Genomic DNA, 14,910 nt, shown 5'->3' with positions numbered 1-14,910 from the left:
AAATTTGAAGTAAGCTGCTATAATGATATTATATACAGGGTGAAAATTTAAAAACTTGCCAGGCCAATTATGTCGAGACAAGGATGTTTTCAGAGAAAATGCTGGAGCAGGTCAATTTTTATTCGGAGGGGGACATATTTTGAGCAGAATTGTAAGCCGAAATCTCCTCAACCCTAGGAGTAAGGGCTAGCACCCCTAAATTTTTAATAGGGAATAGGGGGTAAGATTAACCTCAATTGAAAGATCACTTGTCCCTCTACATGAATTGTGTAATGAAATTTTTATTGATTTCTTGAAGTAGTTACAGAAGGTGAAAATTTGAAAACTTTCTAGGATAATCATGTCTCGACAAGGATGTTTTCAAAGAAAAAGCGGGAACAGGTCAATTTTCAAAGGGAGGACATATTTTGAACAAAACTGTAAGCCGAAATCTCCTAAATCCTTCATAGGGAATAGAGGGTGAGCTAAACCTCAATTGAAAGACAATACGTCCCTCTACATAATACTGTTGCCTTCCAATTGAGGTATAGCTCACCCTCTATTCCCTATTAAGAATTTAGGGGTGATAACCCCTACACCTAAGATTGAGGAGATTTTGGCATACAATTCTGCTAGAAGCATGTCCCCCTCCGAATAAAAATTCTCTCTGCAAAGATCCTTGTCGAGACATAATTGGCCTGGCAAAATTTTGAAATTGTCACCCTGTATGTAACATTTTGCACCACAGGTGTTTGGTTCTTGAAATATCTGAAACACAAGGAATAAAATCGTAGAACTGTTTTCTTGGCATTGCGCTTATGGCTCCAAGGATGCAGGTTTAGAGGATCTTTTGTGCGAAAAAAATTTCATCCCAGATTCAGTAGAAGATTCTGTAAACGATCTGCGTTAAATTTTCGGTATATCAGTTCTAGTCAATGGACCGAAATCGCAGCTCTCGCACCATCCTCATCTGCGCGATCAGCTATCGATGGTAACACTCACCGTTTACTACGTGTTGATTGTAATTGTAGGTCAGCGGCACCATGTGCAAAGCTCGGGCGGAGCATCTCTTGTGGCGGCCCTCCTCGTCGTCGTCGCTCCCTCGGTCGCCCTCTTCTCCTAAAAAGTGTACCTTTTCCCATCGATCCAAATACCTGAAACATTTCGGATTTATTAGCTCCACTATACTCGACTAAACTGATAACTCGGGACGGAAAAAAATTTCAACCTGAAGATGCTTTTTGATACCGAAACAGGTGTGGGTAAAAATTTGGCTCGAAATAGGACCAAATATTATGATGGTGAGGTATACCTAGTGCACCTCATTACAATGTTCAATGATTGGAAACGCTCTTGTGTTGTTAAGTAGCTTTTGTAGATAGCTAGATCTATTAGTTTACAAGTTCAATGTCAATATCATTAGGTGACATATTACTGTCTAGAAATTCTTCAAGTAGCACGATTTATTTTCCATTCTTCGCCATTTATTGATCCCGCGTTTTATTTCCATCCTATCATACCACTAGGACTAGAACATGCAATTAGGGAAACCTTGGGAGTTTGCTTGTTGTTGTGAATAAGCGAGGATTCAGCGCGAATGAAATGGGGTGGGAATTTAGCGTATGGCTACTTTCATTGGCATTGGCCTCCGTTGAGATCTAGGCATTTTATTTTTTTCCCTTTTTCTAGTGAATAAATGAAACTCGGGACGCCCAAATTCCACTTAAATAAGTGGACTTTTAATTTCAAATTAAACCTTCTCATGTCAAATAAGCAAGATTCGCCAATGGTGAGGTTCAAGTAACCTTTGAACAACTTTGTGCAAGTCCAAACAGTTAGGTACTCATCTAACTGTTGAGGTTGGGTTTTTTTTTTCAATTTATTTTCTTCCTGACTTTGAGCAGCAAAATTTTCTGGTATCAGAGTATAGAAGTAAATCCAAAAATTTCCGGGAACAGTCCAATTAGAAAAGAGACATAAATAAATTTTAAACATTGTAAAGCCTGTAGCCCAAATAAATCATTCTTCTGTCTGCAAATGAGGGGTTCAGAGCTGAAGTGAACCAAGTCCATTCAGCCTAATTTTGAGATGAATGGTTTAGAAGTTGTTTATCACCAATTAATTCAAAAGTGACTTCTTTATTTATTACTATTCTCATGTAAGCATATGCTTACATTCTAACCTTTTAAAATCTAAAGCAGTCACTTTTGAATTAATGGGTGATAAACAACTTCTAAGCCATTCATCTCGAAACTAGGCTGAATGGACTTGGTTCACTTCAGCTCTGAACCCCTCAAATGAAATTTGTTCGTTCTAGTTCTTTATTTATATTCAATACTAGCTTTGATCTCCTGGGATTATTGTAATATACACACATTGCACACCAGTTCTGCCAATGGAATTCGCTGTTGAAACAATATTAAGACACATTGACGTGTTGTCACTGTCAATCACTTATACTTGGAGGGTAGGCTTCCCTCCGCGTTCTGTTATCCTGATTTTCCCAGTTTCCCAGGCAACTATACCGAATTTTTCATCCGTGCGAACCTTCTATGAAGTATGAGGAAGGATTTGCAAAGGAATGAATAAAATTGGTTCATCCCTTTTTAGATGGCGAGATGACAATGCAAAACAGGGTTCCATTTTTATTTGTATAGATTGAAGTTACAGAATTTATTACTTGAGTTGTTGTACTCTACTTTGCTCTGGCTAAAATCATTAGAAATTTCATAAGGACAAGAGAAGTTTCATCCGATCAAGATGCCAACAGAGCTGTTATGGTATTTTGCTACTGGAACTGGCCACAGCGCCAGTAGAAGGCAGTTTCTTAACTTTTTCGTTGAGAAACAGCCACTCAGTACATGGATAGAAAGGCTAGTCAACGTCTCTAATTTCCAGTCAGGCGACGTGTTCCTGAAGTCAATCTAACATCGAGACGCTTGTGAAGCGATTATTCAAATATTAGATTCTTGTTACTGTGAATAGATACATAAATTCTTCGAAATCTAACCTGAAAAATATATTTTAAAAGGAAATTGGATCTTTCTTAAGAGAAAACGCAAATCTTTTGACGAGCAGTTTATATAAGATTCCAAACTGCATATCCCTGCAATGTCAAAAATCGCGCTCAGAAAGCTACGCCCGTTATGCAGCGCCTAGCGGAGGTTCGCGACAGGTCATGGTTAACGCGGCACTAACCTATGGTACTGAGCGGCCGCTTTTGCACCACGCTGGACCGGGCGCTGGCGCACCATGTGGACGGGCATCGTCCGCGACGCCCAATGACTGTCGCCCGCGCGAATATCCGTAAGGCAAAAGACGTGTAGAACGAACGTGGGAGTGCGTGCTCATACTTGTCGCCTCATCAGCTGATTCTTGGGGTGTCGACTTCCTCGAGTACTTCGGCGGCGGCGGCGACGTCGACGGCGATGATATGGGGCCGCTTCCTCGATCTCCCGGGCTCCGAGCGGAAAAATACGCGGCCGACCTTCGCGGGACGACGGTCCCAGACTGCGTGGCTCCTTCGACGGTCAACGGACGACGCGCGTACGTACGTGTGCGGAGAAAGTTTATAGATCACCGGACTGACCCCGGGGGGGTTCCCCCACGTGACGGAAAAGGACCGTTCGGAGACGTCGTCGTCCGCGATACGCGCGATACTCGGGATATGTACAGGTCGGGAACTAGACGGCGATTCATTCTGCATCTGAACGTTTCAGCGGTCTCAATACCTGGTCCGTATAAGAGAAAAATCAGCCCGCTCTACGCCTAACCCCTTGGCATTAACTAAAGACAAATATTTAAATGCCTAATACTGTACATGATGTCTATTGGTGAAATTTTCATCTTTTGCCCCTTTCAAATGTGAAATAAAGCCAATCGGTACTGAGTATTTGGGTACGTTGTTAAATCATCCTGATGAAGGGGCAAATCCTAGCTTCGAAATATAGATGAGTTGGCCAATGGTTGTTTGATTAAAATAGCCCTTTTGTCGAGTACCCAAATGCTTATTACAGTTCAGTTAATACGGCAATAATCCACATTTACATAAAGCAAATCATTGCAGATGCTGCCCGTCATACTGACCCTTTGAAATGTCCAATAAGGTGAATTATTGCACAATTTTACGAAGCCAATCAATCTGCCTCGTATCACCCATGATGTATAAAATGTTTGAAAATTTCCTCTTGTACTGGACAAATACGAATGCAATGAGCATTTCATCGAAACCACTCCAAACGATGGTCAATAACAATCATATTTTCTAAATAAATCAATATACAGGATGTTTACTAAAGATGTGGCAAAAATATAGGGCGTGATTCCTCGTTCCCAAATATTAATATTTCAAGAAGACGCATGAGATGAATATGCACCACTAACCTAATGGTGTGTCAGAAATGCAATGTTTCTCACGTTTCCGTTGATAAAATTGAAAGAGCAAGAGATATTTCATTGGAATAATGAATGAATAAGGTCAAAGAAACACTTTTTTCTATATATGTCTACTTTTTTCTATCCCATTTTTTCCGAATCAACTTGGCTGAAAATCATCCGAACACAAAATTCCATCCACATCTTCCAGTTTCTTCGTTACGACCATTACATACCATAAAAATACCAGAAATTCAAAGAAGCCCACTCTTGAAACTGGGTTGAACGCTCACTACTGAATATTCAACTACATATTTTGGAAAATAAAAATATTCCTTAAATTTTCTCAGTTTTCGTGTAATTTGATATACAAAAATAAAGAATATCTGTGAAATTCGAAAAATTGGGGACTTTCGCTGTATGCAACTCTGTTCAAAAAATCGACAGATGTGTAGTGTCATATATTTAGCTTGTTATTCTAAAGGGAATTCTGTTTTTCCAGGGGTGGCATAGCTATTTATCTAGGCCGAATCGGAAAAAATGTTAAGTGAAAAAAGTGTTCCTTTTGACCTCAAAAATCTACTGTTAAAATATTGGTACGGAGGTGAGTCGAAGACTCACCCAGTATATGAATCTATTTATTTAACAGGCTTAATCTTCCTTTCGTATAAATTTAATTAATCACAAATATTACCACTAAAGATAATCATCTTCATTCTTTCTCTCGACAGTAAGCTTTTTTTTAATTTTTTTACATCAACATCAACCTGCAATTTTGGTTACATTATGTATCTCGTCTATTTATTTGTATTATAAAAAATGTGTTGTCGACAGGGTTATTTTTTTATGGATTCTGATAAAGTGTTCTGATCTGAATTTGAAGAAGCAAATTACAAGATAAGTAACTAGAGAAAAATCTAAAAAAAATAGTGAAAACTAAAAGCTTCAGAATTCAGAAAATCTGTTTCAAAGAATTCAATATAGGATCTTCTTGTCCAAAAATTACCAGACATTGAAATATCGATTCAAATCGTGACGCTGGACTCGAAAATATTCCTCAAAGTGTTGCACATGCAGAATGTTTGTTTTAAGAGAAATTCACCTCAAATAAATTTGTTTCAGGGCGATGCTTCCATTGACACACTTCGACGGTAGGTTGAAGTGCTGAAGTAGATCTGGCCACGCATTCTTCGAATTGACCTGAAAAAGAAACAAAGGAACGGTTTTACTAGTTTATCGAGAGCGATAGAACGTAACAACTTTAGTATAATGAGATGGGAAATTTATTTCAGTTGATTTTTCTTCAAGGTACAACTAATCTGTAATTAAATAACCACTTATGGTGATCCTACTCATGTATTAATGAATAAAAGTACTGAACATGTTTAGTATAATCTGATAAACAAACGCGTTGTTATTTTCAATTCAATTATGACGAGCAGTAAACGAATCATCTTCCTCCAATTCGTTTTCCAATTAATTTAGGTGCTGCGAACTGAAAATTCGAAGGTTACACAGAATTTCCTCCCTCCTTGAAATTTCGCGTTTCATTATCGGAAATAATGAGGTTCTCATTACTGGAAATAATGAACCAGGCGCATCCAGTTATGAGCTATTAGTTTCCAGGAAAAAAATAAGTGGCGATATTTGAGATTCGACTATTGATTATATTCATAAAACTCGACGTCACTGACCTTCGAATTCCGTCGATTAGATAAACAGCTGAATCTCCAGAGGAAACAAAAATTCCTTCGACGAGAAATGAATATACCACTACGAGAAAAAGCGAATTTATTTTATTCAATGAATGTGACCAATACTTGATGAAAATGCATAATTGAGCTGAAGGAATTGCATCACAAATATACACCAGGAAAGGATAATACTGTATTACCTTCACTGAGACCATCACCCACCTGAAGAAACTATTGTGATTGACAAACAAGTATAGTGATGAAAAACTCTTCTTCCCCACTGTATAAACAGCCAAAAATTACATTAAAGAAGCCTTCAAGAATAAAAAACTCAAGAATGGCTTTTGAGTAACAAAAATCTTTGAAAAATTATAAATGGAGTGGAAAACAAGAAGCAGAAGATTTTGCAAACTTGTCGTAGAGCTGATACAATTTTCAAAATCATCACGCAAGTTTTTTTGTGGTCCTGTGAAATAGCTTTTCTAGGTACTCTTTAGGGCTGAGCAAGTCATTATAAAAAAAATTGTAAACACACAAAGACTCGATACAATAAAACAGAAATTCTAAGTTCGAAATTCAGCAACCCATCTCTCAAATTCCAACCCTTGAAATCAGCACATTGCCATAAATATGTGCAATGCACCGCAATCAGATCATCCTAACCTAACGGACGATAATTCGTCAAAGCAAAGGTGCTACCGGAGATTTCCTGACCGATCACTCCCATCCCCCCCACCACAATCACCGGAGGTCAGAAATAGAAAACAACAGAGAGACACGGATGCGTTATTGCACAAATTGTACACTAGATGTAACACGCAAGAGCAAGCTCGAAAATGCATTTTACTCTCGTATCCCTCGAACTCCAATCATTCCAGGGTCGCCGCAACGTTGCCACTTGGTGCGGTCGCTGAGCGCACAACGTTGACTAATTAATTTTAGAGCTACCGGTCTGAAAAGCGCGCGCAACGGCTCACCCAATTCCGACCAAGGTTACAAGTAGGCGATTGCGTTTGGGGGACAGACTTTTCACGCGGTATCCGTTCTCGACAATCTCAACGTCAATTTTCGACGAGCTAACGTTGACGCCAAACACATTAAAGGCTGAAGCGTGGACCAACGAGGTAATGAGCACGAAGGCCGAAAACATCTCGACAGAGACCAGAACAGATAGAAGCTTCAGAATCCTGCTGCCAAGCAGAGATGATCGACTAAAAACCAGGATCTCTACCTATAGGCATCTTGCCAGTGCCAGTTCACCATAGGCTGTATAGTCTGCATACGCCAAACACATTAAAGGGTGAAGCATAGACCAACGAGGAAATGAGCATGAAGGCCGAAAACATCTCGCCAGAGACCAGAACAGATAGAAGCTTCAGAATCCTGCTGCCAAGCAGAGATGATCGACTAAAAAACCAGGATCTCTACCGATAGGCATCTTGCCAATGCCAGTTCACCATAGGCTGTATAGTCTGCATACGCCAAACACATTAAAGGGTGAAGCATAGACCAACGAGGAAATGAGCATGAAGGCCGAAAACATCTCGCCAGAGACCAGAACAGATAGAAGCTTCAGAATCCTGCTGCCAAGCAGAGATGATCGACTAAAAAACCAGGATCTCTACCTATAGGCATCTTGCCAGTGCCAGTTCAATATAGGCTGTGTAGTCTGCAGACGTAAACATCACCAGAAGGTGATGTCCTCGGAAGGAATTGATCTGCTGGCCCTCCAGATCCAAATATCTAATGAACACCAGTATCTGGGATGGCTTGAAGGAGGTCAAATTCTCGGACCTTCGAGTTTCTCATCCTAGGCATCTTTTGCGTTTGGTAGCATTGTCGTAGCAAGGTGAACAGGAGTTTTTTCTCCTCACAAAACCTGCACTACCCAATTTCCTCGAGAATCGGACTCCAGGTGTTGTCTGAGGCGACAGTGCCCAGTAGGAAAACCAGAGAGGAGCTGTAACATATTTTTAATATATGTCATATGCTCCAGCACCGGAAGATTCCGCTAGTCTTCTCTCTAGGTAGCTCTCAGGTTAGCAAGTCTTTATACTTTGTCAGGGGTTTTACTTGTGTCGCTTCGACTTACTTCGGCATATGGGACCAAATATTGGTTTCAAAATCAGGACACCGGAGTATTTCTGTGTTAAAGTCTCAACTGGTTCAGGCTCAAGATGACCTAATACAACCTACACCTACCTGGGCCGAACTACTCGGCATGGCGTACTGAGAGGAAAAATGAAAAAGTTTTTAAACGCTACAGTAATCTGCTCATATATACTTGCGTTATTGAACGAAATTGAACAGGATATGTGACCTCAAATAATATAGATCGTTCAAGAGGAAGGAAGTGCAGCACTTAGTTTTGCAATCTTCAAGTTACCTTATGTTTTCTTCGATCCGATGATTTGACAACTTTCTAAGTAACAGAATATTGCTCGCATACTTTGTGACTCTCCTCAACGTAGTGTATACGTTTACAATGAAATGAGAGGCTATGAAAGATGTTCAACAAAACAGTGTGATGGAAGAGAGGAAGTTTCCGCAGATCTCTGCTTTTGAGTAGCCATGTATGAGAAAGCTCAGGTCGTTGAAAGCCAGATGTCGCATCGATCTATTCAGTACTTCTATGCGGACATTGGATTTCAACAAAAGGGCCTCTGCTGACCATCGTTGGTTGAGTTATGCGGTACTGACGAGGTCAAATAATAGCGAAACCGGTTTGTCGCTACCTTCTTTCGATGTATACTCTCCATGGTATACTGAAATGTTGATTTCTGCCAGTCCGATTGTTTTGAGTAAACGTTTAAGTTAGGTATTCTAGCAGGAGCCCCTTAGAAAAGGCGTATAGTGTTTTTGAATTGTTCTGTCATCTTTGAGGTTATTGTTAGTCGATGTCGATGGCAAACGGATTGGAGTGTTTATACATCGATAATGTGAAAGCTCTGATGAACAATGAACAATAAAATACGCCACAAGAATTACTTCCTGGGTAGCAGCAAATTATCATTAACGAATGCATTAATCATTTTCGACAATGGAAAATATTCTTCCCGAAGTGTTTCACGAAATAAGTGTATTTAATCTACCTTCATTAGGTACTTGAATGTACTGCACCCAAAACTAAAAAGGAGAATATCCGCCGAAATATTTTTTTTCGGCGAAATTACGAAATAACGATGTAATTTTGAATCCAGTATGTATCATCAATATTACAGACACGGGACATCGATGTTACGGTCACTGATGAAGTAACAACTGGGGTAGCTCTGTTTTGAAGGTCCTCCTGGACTCAACCCCATTGATCCTTTTTCCTTTGTTCTTACCCTTCCCTCGACCCCGAGCACATAGCAACTAACCCTTCATACCGAAAGGTACCCAATCTGTCTAACCATGTGAAAACTAAGGCGACCCAGGCTTAAAATTCTGCTAGGAAATTACGTGTGTAATTAGAATTGCCGTGAAAAGCAAACAAATTCTTTGCTATGGATGAAATTCTTAACAAAAGTGCAACAATGTTTGACATGAGTCTTTCCAAAAGAAGGCCAGCCATATTTTATTTTTGTCCTTTTACCGATGTGCAGATGGTCTTTTTTTTCGAAAATGACATACGAAGGTTGCAGCTGAATACAGGCAGTATACTGGATCAAGGAAGTGACAATACTAAAGTATTGTACGTACAAAATTCAACATGAACTTCCACAAAAATAAGACATGAGCCAGAAATCTATGTTCAAGTAATGAGGGGAAAAATATATCGGGCAAAAAATTCTACATGGTGAATACTCCCTTGGAATTCCTCCAATTCATTAAGGTTTCATAAGATTGAATTATTTCGAAAAAATCGGTTTCGTTAGGAATTCAGACAGTTCCTTTCCTAGAAAATCGATATATTCATGCCGATTTTGTGAACGGTTCTCAGTGTCGTCACACGCATTAGAACTGCTTTTTCTCCTCTGAGAATGAAATTATAAACGCATTGTTCATTGTTCTGCGTTCAATGGCCAAGCGACGTATACACCTTTACGAAGTTGGGAATATTATCGATCGGAGTTCTTTTATGTGGTAATTAAATACAGGCATATGCATCGTGAAATATGAAACAGCCATCAAAACACGCATCATTACCAAGATAAAAATATTATCGAACCAAGCGTCTACATTTAGCTTATTGTCGAAATGATTTTGAACAATCGATATATTTCTATGAAAATTAGTTTTTTTTTCATTATGGACGATGATGACTAACAAACTATGTATTTACTTCAATAATAGCTTTGACCACTGACCAGTCATCAACGTTAAGACAAAGCTTCTAGAAATTCATTAAAGAATGTCACATCAGGATTGGAAATGAATGGTCGATGAAACTAGAAATTATATTAGATAACTTCCACTCTTCATTTAAAATTTGTTGCTTTGACTATAATTTTTTTCAAAACAAGACTTATGAATCACTTGGTATATATGAATTTTAAATAAAAAAAATTAATATGATTACAGTAAGATTATTCCCGAGTCCCGAGGAAGACATTTCAAATCATGGGAAACCCCATTAAATGGCATTATTTTGAGAAATCATGATATTTTATTTTTCATTAATCTCGAGTATTTTTTAGACACCCCAATAGAAACTTGGCCATAATTCAATATATCCAGGAAACAGCATATATTCAGGATACAGAAAATTGACATCAAACTGATCGGCAAAAGTATGCTAGTCACGACATTAGGTCAATTTCCTTCTAGGATAACCGTAAAAGGCTATTTTCGAATCTTGCACGATATCGTGACATGCCAACAGTCCGAAATAAGATGCACGTTGGCGGACACTTATAAAAAAATACCTACACAATGTGTAATGAGATTGATTGAATCTAAAGGTTATTCAGTATTTTTCATTGAAATGAAAAATACATATTGTCATTGAAACATTATCTTTTGGTTGTTGATAAGATTATCATTCTGGATGTAAAATTGTCTTCACGTATTTGCCAAAAAAAAATGTGATTTGAAAATTGACATTCTGATGCATATATTGAACACAAAATTGAATTTTCAGAAGGATAAATTATTAACTACTACACGTGTTTCGCTCTACCCTAGCATCTTCAGGCAGGGGGAAGTAGAGAAATCGATCAATTCTACCAACCAACGGATCCTACCTTCACTTAACAAAGCATGATATCCTTTTCAACAAATTCTTTAATTGTGAAGCTTCTTTAATTTCCCTCATGGTAGAATTATAGCTAAAATGTATTATAAAACTGGATTTAAATGTCATTTGGTGGAAGTAATCATTGTTTCACTAGGCCAAAAAGGAGATGATTCAATGCCGCAGTTGGTATTTCTCACAGGTGCCTAGGATCCTAGTCAAAACATTGAATCTGCTTCTCTGTTGCGTGAAATAAACATTTCTTTCCAAATTTGTTCCAATTTGAAGCAGAATCCCCTTCACCTATCTATCGTGACATTTTCCAAGAGTGTGCTAAGCATTTGCCAATTTATTATGTCCAAAGCTGACACCACTAATTGAAATAATAATTTTTTCGCCACTATTGCAAGGTCAGGAGGACCGACTCCTGCAATAAATGTGGTGCGATTTAGACTATACCTATTCCTGCACCAGGAGATAGATCAACGCCGGTACAACAAGTCAACACACACACACAACTTAAATCTGTGGCAAAACGTACACAGACGTTAGTTCGCAAGTTCAGCGACCCACCTCGGAGAAATTCACTCCGTTGAGGCCTGGAAACGGCACTCTCTGTTGGCGGCATTTTGACGAGTCGGAGATAAAGAGCTTCGCCTATCTCGATTATCGCCCTGTCAGTTTCTGTTCGATTTCCTTTCGAGCCGTACCGGAGATAACGAACCACAATCGGCGATCTGGACGCCGATTAAGGTTATATTCTTGCTGGCTCTGTCCTCTAACACTGAAAAGCTTTAGTATTGCTTCTTATCCAATTTTTTCAATCATTAAAAATTTGGTATTCCTGGAAAAACCTTCAAGAGCCAGAAATCGACAATAATTCATATTTGCAAATTTATAAGCCACCCAAACTGTTTTAAACGTTCATGCAGCCTTCCTAAGAACTAGCATCGAATACTAAAACCTAATGGTGGCTTTAGGCAGCTCTTCTAAAAATTTAGACAAGGTGAATGAACTGACAAACATTCGCCTTACTGGCAGTTAGTAATAAAAAAAAACAAAATTTATTCTGGCGAATACCTACTTGATTAATGTGACGATTGTCTGATTTGTGAACAAGGTAAAAAAAGAAGAATGCAATAGGATTCATTTCCAAACATCCAGTGTGAATTCTCCGAGGAATTCTCTGATTTAATCTCGCCTTAATGCTTAATGCTCAATGAAAGATAATCTATAGGAGGATAGGAGAAAGATTGTGATATACAGGGTGAGCCTTTGACTTGTACACATACATATTTAAACAATAGATTCTTGAGGTCAAAAGAAACACTTTATTCCTTCACCCTTTTTCCCGATTCACACTAGATAAAATGATATAGCCATTTTTGTTTGCATAATGCTTCACCCACCTGAAGATGCTATTGTTTTAGCGAAACACGTGTAGTGGTTTAAAATCTCATATTTGTGAAAATCATTTAATCTGTTTTTAGAAGAAGTTAAAAAAATAATACTGTTATTTTACAAACTATTCGTTAGTGAGCATTCAACTTACTATCAAGAGTTGGCTTCTTTGAATTTCTGGTATTTTTATGACATGTGATGGTCATAAAGAAAATACTGGAAGACGTGGGTGGAATTTTGTATTCTAAGAAAATTCATCACATCAATGAAAAATTATATTCCCAAAATCATTCCACTGTATAAAACCATTTGTGAGATGTATCTAACTCAAAATAACATTTTTTATGGATTTTTAACAGCCTGTATCTTTTCAACCGAGCCGAATTGGAAAGAATGGTAAAGGGAAAAAATGTTTCTTTCTTACTGAGAATCTTCTGTTAAAATATACGTTCAAGTCAAAGACTCACCTTATATCAATCAGGCCCTTCGGTGTTGAGAACGTTGCCGAGTGATCTCATGTATACAGGGTGAGAAAGAAGATAGTCAAAGTTTCTTAGGAAATTCTGAATAAAAACTGACGCCTCCTGAATTGAATGTTACACTTTCTCCTCAACAATTCTCTAATCTGAATTACAAATTACAGTTTCTGAATATCATATCAGCAATCTGAATTTCCTTTATGTTTTCTGAAGTAGTTCGGTCCGTGTTTTTGTTGAAAAAACTGCTTTTATTTCAGAACAAAATGATCTCAATCTTTCGAAGTATTAGCTATCGCTGGCTACTAATGTTTTCCACTTCTCAGGCAATTTTCGAATCCAAAATCCACAACATACCAAACATTAGGCAAATTCAAAGGAAAGCCATTTTCCACGAAGATGGTGCGGGATTCTTTGGAGCTTTTCGTATCAATAGACTTTGCAGACACGGCACGGGGGAGATCCTAAAGGCGGCCACACACGCCCACGCACTATCAGCAGTTGCACATTGAAAACTGCTCCACTGCAACACGAAGAGAGACCAGCAGCAGACCAAGTAGGTGCAGATTGAGCAAGTGGCGCACGCCAGAATTATCGGGACGGACTGTTACGTCACGAAAATGAAATCACTGGAAGGGAATCTTTGAGTGCGATCAGCTGATCGGGAGGCTAGACACCGGAGCTTCCGTCACAGAGCCGGTGTGCATTCTACTGTTCGCCCATTTACCGGCAAAACAGCGTATTCGAAGCGTCCGCGAAAATGATCAGTCTGTCACCGAGAATGCTGCTGCTGCTGCTACCTTTTCAACTGATGATGGAGAAATGAAAATTTTGGAGGTGTATCAGCAACTGACTTGAAAGAAAGTTATTCCCCAAAGGACTCAACCCCATGGACAGAGGTAAGGGCAGGAAGATCAGTGATATTTCAAACCATAAATGAACGTTTAAACCATCTTCTACGGTTATTTCTTTAGAAAACAAGTAGTTGGCCTATCAAGGATCCTTTGAAGTGTTGAGGTTCAACTGATTTAGGTTTTACCCTAGTTGAAATAGTTCAAAAGTAGCTTTTCAATTCTCAAAGCGTTCGTGAGTGCAATTTTGCTTCATTTATGGAAAAAATGCAATGGGTTACCAAGATACCTTCTAAACAACTCTTTCTTCTGTACTAATGATAATTAATATAAAGTATAAGACATTATTGGCTTAGATGGATAGATAAAACCTACAAGAACGATAATTTCATGAAAACACCTGAACAAATATCACACCTTAATGAATATGATACATTCCAATAAGGTTTCCTATTTCATATTCAATGTTATATCATTTTGAGGTAAAGTAGTCCATTAACGAATTTTTATAATTCCATTTCGAACATAATTAGGACAAAGTAATGACCGAGGTAATGACATCAATGTTTTCATTATATGAAACCAAAACAAAGTGCCCGAGATAGTTATAATAAGTTGGAGAATATGGATTCTGTGAAACGACGTTAATTTATTTCATGCTCACACATTATTACACAAAATTAAATATCAACTTTGAGAATCATTTATAAATACAACCATCTCATTCTCCGAAAACTCAATAAAGCCATCATTATCTTGAAATTTTATACCTTTCGAATAATAATAAACAATTACCTGTGAAGTTGCTAGGGCATCAAATGCATAAATATACGTAGTCTTGCCACAACTCTTGTGAAGTGAATAGAATCATATAACAAGAAAATCAAAAAATTTTATGTACACCGATACCACAGTAATAGTTTTTTCCATGCTTTGTAAAAGTAACAAGCAGTCAAAGCAATAGTGATAATAATCAT

General features: G+C 38.2%; 1 protein-coding gene across 6 annotated transcripts in view; it reads right to left on the bottom strand.

Moving 5' to 3' along the window:
* Window positions 1–14,910, bottom strand: part of LOC123310567 (AT-rich interactive domain-containing protein 2) — a 41,023-nt gene that overhangs the window by 24,206 nt on the left and 1,907 nt on the right. For all 6 annotated transcript variants that reach the window (XM_044894082.1, XM_044894083.1, XM_044894086.1 and 3 more), the window contains exons 3-4: window positions 5,456–5,553; window positions 982–1,133 (exon numbers count right to left, since the gene is read on the bottom strand). In XM_044894082.1, coding sequence (XP_044750017.1) covers window positions 982–1,133; window positions 5,456–5,553 — 250 coding nt within the window. The remainder of the gene's footprint in view (window positions 1–981; window positions 1,134–5,455; window positions 5,554–14,910) is intronic.

The sequence above is a fragment of the Coccinella septempunctata genome, chromosome 3 (genome assembly GCF_907165205.1).
Source record: "Coccinella septempunctata chromosome 3, icCocSept1.1, whole genome shotgun sequence".
NCBI classification, from domain to species: Eukaryota; Metazoa; Arthropoda; class Insecta; order Coleoptera; family Coccinellidae; genus Coccinella; species Coccinella septempunctata.
This window is presented reverse-complemented; position numbering and strand designations above follow the sequence as displayed.